Source organism: Mastomys coucha, chromosome X, assembly GCF_008632895.1.
Source record: "Mastomys coucha isolate ucsf_1 chromosome X, UCSF_Mcou_1, whole genome shotgun sequence".
Lineage (NCBI taxonomy): Eukaryota > Metazoa > Chordata > Mammalia > Rodentia > Muridae > Mastomys > Mastomys coucha.
In genome coordinates, this window is record NC_045030.1 from 143,568,760 (window position 1) to 143,580,020 (window position 11,261).

At 42.6% G+C, this 11,261-nt stretch overlaps 2 protein-coding genes across 3 annotated transcripts in view; one reads left to right on the top strand and one right to left on the bottom strand.

The window, feature by feature from the left end:
• Alas2 (5'-aminolevulinate synthase 2) overlaps positions 1 to 5,172 on the top strand; it is an 18,457-nt gene extending 13,285 nt beyond the window's left edge. For both annotated transcript variants that reach the window (XM_031368991.1, XM_031368994.1), the window contains exons 9-10: positions 1,146 to 1,308; positions 4,878 to 5,172. In XM_031368991.1, the coding sequence (XP_031224851.1) occupies positions 1,146 to 1,308; positions 4,878 to 5,041 (327 nt within the window). In that variant the 3' untranslated portion in view covers positions 5,042 to 5,172. The remainder of the gene's footprint in view (positions 1 to 1,145; positions 1,309 to 4,877) is intronic.
• An 866-nt stretch (positions 5,173 to 6,038) lies between these two features.
• Positions 6,039 to 11,261, bottom strand: part of Apex2 (apurinic/apyrimidinic endodeoxyribonuclease 2) — a 20,041-nt gene continuing 14,818 nt past the window's right edge. Inside the window, exon 6 of the mRNA XM_031368995.1 lies at positions 6,039 to 7,229. Within this exon, the coding sequence (XP_031224855.1) occupies positions 6,318 to 7,229 (912 nt within the window). The 3' untranslated portion in view covers positions 6,039 to 6,317. The remainder of the gene's footprint in view (positions 7,230 to 11,261) is intronic.

Genomic DNA, 11,261 nt, shown 5'->3' on the forward strand with positions numbered 1-11,261 from the left:
ACACACACACACACATTTAACGTCACCTTTGGCCCCTGCTTTGAAAAATCAGCCATTATAGATTAACCTGTCATTTCAGCATCAACCATTGCCTCACTATTACTAAACTATTTTGACCCTCACAACATTGAACTTATAATTGTTTGTAAAAACTATTAGTGGGTCACAAAATCAGTTTAGTGGGTTATATATATTTAGCCTATAAACATGGGGGAAAAGAATAGAAAATGTTGGAGCATACAACACTAAGTAAAGGCTATCAATTGATCGGGTTTCTGTCACATCTGATTATACTGTAAAATATACTTGTTACTAACAAGTCGAGGTCAAAACAATACAATGAAAAGCCATGGAAAGAGCTAGTACTCTAGATCATTAGCTCTGTTTAAATGTTTCTTCTCACTTCTAAAATCAAATCCTGTTCCTTTCTTAAATGGCATACATTTCTGTGAGCCTGTTAAGTCAGGATGTGGGAAAGATGCTTCTTACAACAATTTGTGGATGAGAAAGAAAGAATAGTAATCTCTCAGTATCCATGGAGGATTGGTTCCAGCTCTGTCCATGGCCCATATCAAAATCCATAAATGCTCACATTCGGCTGTTCAAAAAGTGTTACATTTCCATGTAATCTATTCAGCCCTCCAATATACATTTAATCATCTCTAGATTACTAATAATACCAAATTCTAATAAAAACAACTTAGTAGTTAAAATGTATCAAGAAGGAGAGTCTGTACATTAACAATATTTAAATTTTATCTGAGGCTGGTTGGATACTTGAACAAAGAACACAGACACAGAGGGCCAACTGGATCTAACTATCTAATGTTTAAATTAAACTAGTGACAGCAACTCAGAACTGCCCTGGCTTTCCAAACACCCCTAGTTAACCAATGTACTTGCTGTACAAATAGTATCAAGACAAGATGCCAACTCTATCCCTCCTTCATATCTCATTGCTGGCCCGGGACTCCCCCTCGATAGAGATTCTGAAGCTGACACTGCCTAAGCCCTTTATGAAAAACAATCTGTCCCCAAATTCAGTGGTGCTCTTTAATCTGGTTCCCTCTACCTGCTTAATAGAGCTAATGTGCAATGGTGGCCCCAGGGTAAGAAGTACTGAAAGCCCTTTCTTTTGAGTCTAGGTGGGTGATGCAGCACTCAACAGCAAGATCTGTGATCTTCTGCTCTCCAAGCACAGCATCTATGTGCAGGCCATCAACTACCCAACTGTGCCTCGTGGCGAGGAGCTACTGCGCTTGGCCCCCTCCCCCCACCACAGCCCTCAGATGATGGAAAACTTTGTGGGTAAGTCGTCAGCATGGCTGTCTATATTTTCCTACCCCTAAACCCCAGGATCCAAAAAAGCTGGGAGAACAGATTCATTCAACTTGGAAAATATTTCTAGAAGCATCTGTTGTATGCTTCTAGAAATGTATGTAGGCTGTATATCAGAGTCACAAATGATTGGGAAACAGCCTGTAGACTTCCTGGGCTCTAGTTTGGTTGGAGTGATCATAGAGATAGAAACAATAGTGGATACAAACAATGATGTGAGGTAAGATAAAAATTAACAAAGACAGTACCTGGGGAAGTTGTGGGAACAGAGAGGAGGTGCCTAACCTTCACCTTCAGGATTCAAGATAGGATTCCTAGGGGAAGGGACCTCTGGGCTGAATCTTACTAAGTAAGTGGCTTTTGGACCTAGAGAAGAAAGTTAATACGAGGTGCTCCTAGAAGAGGAAAGAACACAAAGAAAAGGGTAAAGATAAAGGTGAGGAACAGCTACACATGAAGAACAATAACAGCTGAGTGTGGTTATGCATTCCTAAATTCCCAGCACTTTGGAGGTGGAAGAAGGCAGATCAGGAGTTCAAGGCATTCCAGCAGTTCCAGAGGAAGTACTGGACTAGGGGATAGAAAGAGAGGGGTGGGTGTCATCTATGAGCTACAAAGACAGGCAATTTGGTGAATTCATCCAATGTTTACTATATCTCTTTTAGGAACATTTTGAGATTGCAATTTAATTACAGTATTTCTCCCTTCCCCTTTCTCCCTGCAAACCCTCCCATACACTCTTCCCTACCCTCCTTCAAATTCATGGCCTGTTTCTTCAACAATACATGCATATATTTGTATATATGTATATAGTCCAAAATATAACCTGTTGTTTCCATATAATGTTACACATACATATATATACACACATATATATATATATATGTATGCATGTTGTCAAGTTATATATTTTTTAACATAGAACCTGGCACACAGCAGGTGCTTATTCTAAGTCTCTAGCAAGAAATAAATATATGCAGCCAATCGTACATTGATAGGCAGAGGAGACAAGATACAGATAGTACTAGTCCAATATGATGAGCTGAGTGGCTATGAAGTATGAAGTAAAAGAAGAAAGGATTTACAGGTGAGCAAGTCTTTGTGGTCCACATTGAACTACATATGGATATAGTGCCAAGATTCTAGAATAAAGGAATTCTGGGAGTAATGATTAGATAGGAAAGCAGAGGGTGTGTATTAAAAGGTCATTATGTCTACAGACTATCTAGTATAATTTGAGGAAGATAGTAAAGTCAATCCATTCATTAATTTAAAAACATCAAATAAAGCTGCCTAGTATCCATTACTTACCATGTGCCAAGCACTGTTTTAAATGTGCTAACTCATTTAATACATGTAATAGAGATGCTTTTATAATTTTCATTTTGTATTATGTACAAATTGAAGCATAAAATCAGTTATTGGCCCATGGTCACATATGCACTAGGGGTCCGGACTCTCATCTCCATGGTCAGAGCTACAAGGGCTTGTAGGAGTGGGTGGTTCAGACACTTGGGCCTTTGTGTTGTCTCTTCTATAGCTCTGGGATTTGGTTATAGAGCTCTCGGTGCTTAGGTGTCTGAGGGTTCATGTTTGCAGGAAAGATATACTAGAGGCATCACCCACTATTCCACCAGTCCCTTAATCCCACAGCCAACTCAGCCTGAAATCCTGCACCTCTTCTCTTCAATCTCTTTCAAATATAGTCTCATTTCTCTGCTGCAGTTTCTTAAAAATACATCCATATTCCCCCCCCTTCTAAAATGTTCTCACACTAACCAGCAGAGGGATTTTTCTAAAACCCAACAATATTGCTCCATTTCCCAAACCTCTCCATTGCTTGTCATGTTCTTCTAAGGTAAGGTATTCAAGATAATCTACAGGACTGGAAAGATGGTTTAGAGGTTAAGGCTGCTTTTCCAAAGGTTCTGAGCTCAATTCCCAGCAACCACACGGTGGCTCATAACCATCAGTAATGAGATCCAGTACCTTCTTCTGGCATGCAGGCATGCATGTAAACAGAACAACATATACACAGTAAATAAATCTTTTTTAAAAAGCTGATCCACCAGCTGATAAAATATATCAGAGTTTAATGTGTGAAATAACAACAAATGTACATAAATATAGCTTAGAAGCACATGCTAAGCCATTTATGCTAATAAGGATGTTGGACCCCAAATTTGTAGAGACCCCTAGATTATACAATAAAGTTGAAGCTCCCTAGTAAGACATTCGGTGCTTTCCACCTGGTGCTGTCTGTGTCCTGGCCTGTCACAGGCATTTTATTTTTCTAACTATGTCCAATCAACTCAAGTTCTTTCCTGTACTTTACTCTCTTGACTTCATCATCCATTATCCCCTCTGGCTTACTTCCCTTCATCTTCTAATCTTAACTCATCCTTTCAACAGACGTCTATTGTGTTCTTATTATGGGCTGGACACTGTGCTAAAAACCTAGGAATAGACAAAACACAGAATCATTTTCTACTAGAATTAAGCTTCTTAACTCTAGTAGAAAGGGGTAATCAACTTTAAAAAAATTAATTAGCATTCTAGTTCAAAGTGTTAAGGGAAAGCAGAAAGCAGAACGAGGGGACAAGAAGTGCTATGGGCAGGTACTGCCTTGGAGGAGGACATGGAGTGGCAAGAGTAGAAAACATTAAGGTGACACTGGAGAGAAGATCTGAAGGAGACAAAGAGGTTAGCTGGGTAAGTACCTAATGGACATCCCAGAGAACAGCCCAAGGCAAATATACAAAGACAAAAATATTCCCTTTATCTCTGGGAAACAAAACATGAGTGTGAATGGAGTGGCATAGGTAAGTGGCAGAAAAAGCGAGCAGAAAGGGCTTGGTGGAGGACAGTATAAACGGTTCAGTTGTGTCCGAGTTGTTAGATATAACGAATTAAGCAGCCAAGCAGAGCCGCTATTGGTTATACAAGTCTGGAAACTGAGACAGAGTTCTGGGGAAGCTGGAAGTAAAAAAAAAAAAAAAATCAGTCATCTGCATACAGATAGTGTAAAGAACACAAGACTGGATTATACCAGCAAAGGGATGGACAGAAAAGGGGCTAAAAACAAAAGACTAGCCACACACCTGAAGTACTTCCTACAGCTGCTCCTGTTCTGTCCTCTGGGTCCCTACATACCCCAGGAATGCACCTTACCCTGTCTCACAACACTGATAGGGCAGTATGATTCCTTTTAGTGTTGTCTTTATCAGATCAGGATTTCCTAAGCAGAGAGATTTACTGTTAGGCCTACACGTGTTCTTTATGAAGGGAGGGATACAGGCTAGCACAGCATGGTTTTAAATCTTGTCACAGGTATGATTTCCTGTCTTTTATACATCCTAGGACCCACAGACAAATGGTAGCACTTGTGGGTCACATTGAAGCAGACAAGTAAATCTACTTTTGGACCCAAGTTACCTCAAAGGGTTGAGGGAAGCAAGACCTTGGTGCATCTATAGCAACACGGGTTTTGGAAGACCAAGTCTAACCAATTCTTTCCCTCTTCTCTTCTTCCCTTTCAGAGAAGCTGCTGCTGGTCTGGACTGAGGTGGGGCTGCCCCTCCAAGACGTGTCTGTGGCTGCATGCAACTTCTGTCACCGTCCTGTGCACTTTGAACTTATGAGCGAGTGGGAGCGATCCTACTTTGGGAACATGGGACCCCAATATGTTACCACCTATGCTTAAGGAGCCAGCTGCCTTGGATACCAACTCCACCTGCACTCTCCCTGGGGCTGGGCTTCCTCCTGCTCTCTGCTTTGCTGTGTGCTTCTAGCTGACTTGATTCTGAAAATAAAGAGCAACATGAAACATCCGTAGCCCTTTGGTAGACAAAGAGCAGACAATTTGTATTATACTGACTCACTCAGACAAGTCCAGCTTCACAAGGAAACCAGAATACTTGGTCTGATCATTCTATTTTACTGATATGAAAAGCCAGATTTAGGAAGAGATAAGAAATGCCCCCAAACTGTATTAGAAGCTGTACAAAGAGCTAAACTCCTTAGCTAACCTGAAGTAGCTTTCCCAAGAATTTAGACAAAAATACAGGGCTCTACTCTTCACTGGGAGACCTGGAAAGGTGAGCCCCAGGTAGCCTCTGAGGTCAGAAGATGGAGTAGGTCTCAACTAAAGATTGACTGTTCTTTGGGAATAATGGCTTCCACAGGCCAAGGAATCTTCCAGAATAAGGAATGGATTCTTTCTTGATCCACTATCCTTTTTCTCCAATAGCATCTTATAGGATTTCCTATCCTCCCTCAAGGTGAAGGAAGAAGCGAGGCTACAGTATATAATGTCTTCACAGCTAGGCTCCCAACAGGGAATTCTAACTCTACTGGCCAAAGTGGTCATCTTCTGAGACTTATGGTAACTCAGACTCTGGACCTCTGAAAGCTGAAACACCGGTTCTTTCTCTCTGGTGATTCATGTGTAACAGCTGAAGAACACACTGCTTGGGAAACTCTTTTAAGAATACACACCCCCACACTATACCCACCTTCCTCACTGATCCAACCTCAGAGTAGCAAATAATCCCCAGAGCTCACCAGACCCCTTCCTGGGGAGCAAAGCTCCTCCCTCCACCATGCTGCCTTGGGCTACACGAGGCCAAACAAGCCTCGCACTGAGAGAGCCTCTGACTCAACTTTTGAGAGTGCATCTAAAATATCCACTCAACATGGTATTACTGAAACAAAGACGTGAACTTTATTTATGAACGAAATGTTATTTATGCCCCAACAAGGGCAGAAGGGGTTTAAATTAGTTCCCTGCTCCTACATGTACAAAGAGGAAGAAACAGAGATCTGAGAAGGGGCGAGGCATTAGGGGGAGAAGGGAAGGAAGAGAAGAGAAAGCAGGGAACAAAAGGAAGCCTCAGGGAGAAGACGCCTTCAGATGCAGGGACCTGGCATCTGACCCACGCATGTGGTGAACACGATGACATCCCTATGTCTCAGTCTGTTCAGCTGGGCCTGCTCCAGAGGAAGAAATTACAGCGGGAGGAGGGGTCACTGGGAGGACCTCTAGGTCTAGCACACATGTAGAAATGGCGACCAAAGTTGGGTCCTGCTTTTTTCACAGTACGCATGACACATGGCTCCCTGTGGCCTCCACAGAGGGGCATAGGTGAGGGCCCACTCAGCATAGACTTCCAGGCGGCCCTTACTCCTTTCTCATCTTTGGCCTCTGGAACCTTGTTCTTCTCTTCTACCACTGTGGCTGTTGCCACCTCTTCTGTAGTCTTTGGGGTTGTAAGAGGGCCCATCAAAGGCAGGGTAGGCAGCTCCACACCAGAAGTTTGGGAAAGGTTAGAGGAAGGCTGGAAATAACTCCTCAGGTTTTTCTGGTTTCTTTTGGGGCCACCTTGACTTTTCCGAAGCCTGGTTGAATGCGTGCGGGCTTTGCTTGGCTGTCTTTGTGCCTGGATTTGATGGCTGGGCTGCAGGACTGGCTGTTCCCGCACAGGTTCTTGCTCAAGAGGAACTAGGAAGCGAAGAATCTTGAGCTGGGTACCTGCAAACTCAGGGAGGAAGCGGGTACACAGAGCTGGACACTGTTTTGCTGGCACACAGGATACATTTAAGACAGCTCCCACAGGGCAGTGGTCAGAGCCCATCACGTCAGGGAGTAAGAAGGAGGCCTGGAAGGTATCTATGACCAAGGCCCTATCTCCCAATACATAGTCAAGCCTAGAGCCATAGTTGAGATGGCGTGCACCACTGACCACTGACCAGCAGGTGAAAGCCCTCGGCTGTTTTGGATGCAAGTAGCGGTAGCTATCCATGAAGAGCCCTATGTGGGGTCCAGCCTCATTCCCTGGGTTACTGAGCAAGCCATCCATCCACTTACGCCCTGGGTCCTCTTCAAAGCATTCCTGGGAAAGGGAAAGGGAATGAAAAGCCAAAACTAGATCCTTAAAACAGGACAAAATTTAGACTAACTGCTTCATTTTACAAATAAGAAGTTTGGTTGTCCTAAAGAAGATTCCTGTTCAAGGTCATATATAGCCTGGACCAGGAAGAGCTAGGCTTTAGTTTCTTTTCTTTCTTTCTTCCTTAATTTACTTTTATGTATGGGTCCTTTGCCTTCATTGTCTGTGTACCATATACATGCAGTGCCCATGGGGGCCAGAATAGGGCATCAGTTTCTTAGGAACTAGTGTTTTGAGCTGCCATGAGGGGGCTGGGAATCAAACCCAGGTCCTCTGCAAGAAGACTAAGCACTTTTCACAGCTGAACCATATCTCTAGGCCCACAACATGAGCTTTTAAATAATTAATGCTACAAATCAAAGCCTGGGATTAAAGAGAAAGCTCAGTGCTTAAAACATGTACTACTCTTGCAGAGCACCTGAGTTAGACTCCACTACCCATACAGATATCTCTAAACCACTTGTAACTCTAGTTCCAGGGAATCCAATGCCTCCCAGCTTCTATGGGCACCTGCAGTTATGTGCATCCCCCCAGATGCATAATGTAAAATAAAAATAAATCTTTAAAACATTCCTGTTTGTCTTTCTATCTATCCCACACTGCACTTGCCTTACCAAACATAAAGGTCTGTTGTTTACTTAATCAAAGTAATTCCCAGAACTGATTTTCTAAAGATTATCAAACAAAACCAATCATGGTGGTAATACCTGTAAGTCCAGCACTCAGGAGACTAAGGCAGGAGAATTGGCATGAATTTTTGGCCACCGTGGTCTATATTGTGTGTGAATGCCCTCAATGACACCCCCCTTCACTTGGGAGCTTAGGGGATCCAAGCATCCATGTCTGTGCCTTTGTCTCCAATCCCTGATCCACCCACCCCATACATTTATCTAGCTTACCCACTTACACACCCACTGATTTAGTGTAACAACATAGTCACAGAACACCTGCTTTATGACAGAATTGATGCTAGCGGCAAAATAGATATAATCTTGATAACAAAGGATGCTTGCTTTGGGGAAAGGATCTGGGAAGAACATATGAAGGCCATGTGGTAGTAACTCCAGTATAAGGGGCTCCAAACTGAAAGAACAGCTCTATTATGGGCTTGTGGAAGGAGGGTACAAAATAGGTCAGTGACCTGAGGGGACACCAGACTAAAGATTCCAGTAGGATAAGACCACCATAATCCATCAAGTAAGAGGTAATGGGTACTTAAACTAGCATGGTGCCAAAGAGGACATAAAAACTTAGCATGAGATAATTTGAAGATAGAACAAAAGCTACTGACTGACTGCCTGTGGTGAAAGGGTAGAGAAGGACAAGAAGATTAGACAAGCAGCTCTGGTGGGAAGCAGGCACATGCCATTGTTTGGAAAGAGCTATACCCATCAGCTGCACTGGTGCCATTAGTTCTTTTTCTGAACAATGGTAAATGTGGCCTAAAGACATATAACTTAGCTCTGAACTAACTGGAGAAGGTAGAACCATATCCAGTACTATCACGGGAAGCTCAAAGAACAAGAATTACCAGTGCAGAATGAGGCAGGCCATAACCAAAGGCTTGCACTTTGCAGTATTTATTGTCTTTGTCACACTGCCATCACTTCATATTAGCCCAGTTCTGCCAAGAGTCATGACTACATTTCTGTGGCTCTCTTAAACATCAACTAAGGAATCTTGCCACATCCCTTTTCTGAAGCAATTCCAGGGATGAGTTGTGCTGTGCCACCACTGATCACACCTTTGATGGTGTTATATACAATCTGTTTTCATTCATGCTTTCTAGATTATAACTCCTTCCTCAAAGCAAATCCTAGAAAGAACAATTTCTCCTCTCCCTAAGGCAAACTAAATAAACTAACTTTTCCTTACATGTAAGTAGCCAATAAGAGATTCTTGGTCTAAACTGTCTGATCTTAGGGCATGGAACCCCTAGTCTAGACCCTCCACCTGGGAACCCAGTAGCCAAATGGCCTGGAAGCATCATCATTCTCCTTGCTTACACTGCAATTCCCCAGTCTCATTCCCAGCCTTTTGGCAGAACACTTGCAGGGGATGGTCCTCCCATCCTGCCTTCATTCCCTGGACACTCCTCCAAATCTTGAGGCAGACCCAGCTTTCCTATTTCCTGTGGACCTATTCAGCTCCCCTACACCCACAAGCCCATTCCTGTTCCTTTGTGGTGATACCTAGAAACACTCTCTACCTGGGAACCCAGTGTCCACACTAGCCTGGGAAGCAAGTAGGCCAACTTCAACCTCCTTCCTATCCTCCACTGCAATTTCCCAGGTCCGATCCCCAGCCTTATAACAGATCACCTGCAGGGGATAGCCCTCCCCCTCTGCCTCTGTTCCCTGGGGACTCCACCAAAGCTTGTGGCAGACACAGTTTGCCTCCTTCCTATAGACCTTCTCGTCCATCTCTTTCCTGTGTCAGCCTCCAAAACCCTGAAAATCTTTCTACCAGGAACCTGCAGTAGCTACAGCTGGCAGGGATTCAAGTAAGTCTATCAGATTATAGTTCCCCTCTTCCATTATAATCTCTTCACTTTCACTCTTAGCCTGACAACGGACTGCTGACAATGCTCCTCCCACTACTTCACCTTCATTCACTGGAGACTCCAAAACTTGGTTCATGTCTGTCTGTCTAGATAATTCTTTGCTCTGCTGCAACCTACTTGACAGATCACCCCTTCCCACCGCACCTCCCAACTCCCTGTGAAGTCTACTTCTAGGTGTGAAGCCTCTCTCAGTTTTCTTTCCTAGGACAACACTATCCTTCTCTGCCAACCACTGGCCTACAGAAACACTCTCTACAAGGCAACATGCACAAAGCCATCACCCTTTCCTTCCTAAGACCCAGACAGATTAACAAAATCCAAGAAGCAGAACACCCATCCAACAAAGGCACGACCAGATATCACCTATAATTACAATCTTCCTAATCCCAGATGCCTAGACAACATAAAAACACAATCAATAACAGCCAGGACAGTGTGTCTATCCCAGAATCCAATATCTAAACTATAGTAGGTAGACCCTAAGAGAAATGCGATATAACTGAAGCACAAGACAAGGACTTCAAAGTATCTATTATGGATATGTCTGTCCAAGAACCTTAAAGAGGTTATGAATGAATAGCCCTTTATTCTCTTTGTGAAGTCTGTGAAAACACACACAGTGGAATGAACTAATGAAAATGGTTCAAGACATCAAAGTAGAAATAGAATCACTAAAGAAAACCCAAATTGACATAAAGCCAGAAATGATTAATTTAGGAACTTGAAAAGGAACCATACAGGCAAGCCTCACCAACAGAATATAAGACATGGAAGAGAGAATCTGGAGTGTTCAAGACAAAGAAATGGATACCTCAGTCAAAGAAAACGTTAGATCTAAAAAGAAAAACAATATAAAACAACAACAAAACAAAACCCAAAACAATCTAGGCACAAAATATTCAGGAAAACTGGGGTAATATGAAAAGACCAAATCTACAAATAAGAAAAATAGAGGAAGAAAATTACACTGCTCAAGGGGGCAGAAATAATTTTCAACAAAACATAGAAGAAAAATTCCCTAACCCAAAGAAGGAGATGTTTATCAAAGTACAAGAGGCATAGAGAACATCAAATAGACTGGACCAATAAAGAAAGTCTCCTGGGCACATAATAATTAAAACTCTAAACCTACAGAACAAAGAAAGAATATTAAAAGTTTCAAAAGAAAATGGCTAAGTAAAATATAAAGGCAAACTTGTTAGAATTACACCTGACTTCTCAAAGGAGACCCTGAAAGCCTGAAGAACCTGGACAGATGTTCTACAAACTCTGAGATGCCAACTCAGACTACTATACTCAGCAAAACTTTCACTTTCAACAGTTGGAGAAAGAATTCCACAATATCTGAAAATAAAGTCACTCACTCAAGTCAAATAGTTTTGACCATAGCAGGAAGTCTGTATCCAAAAATC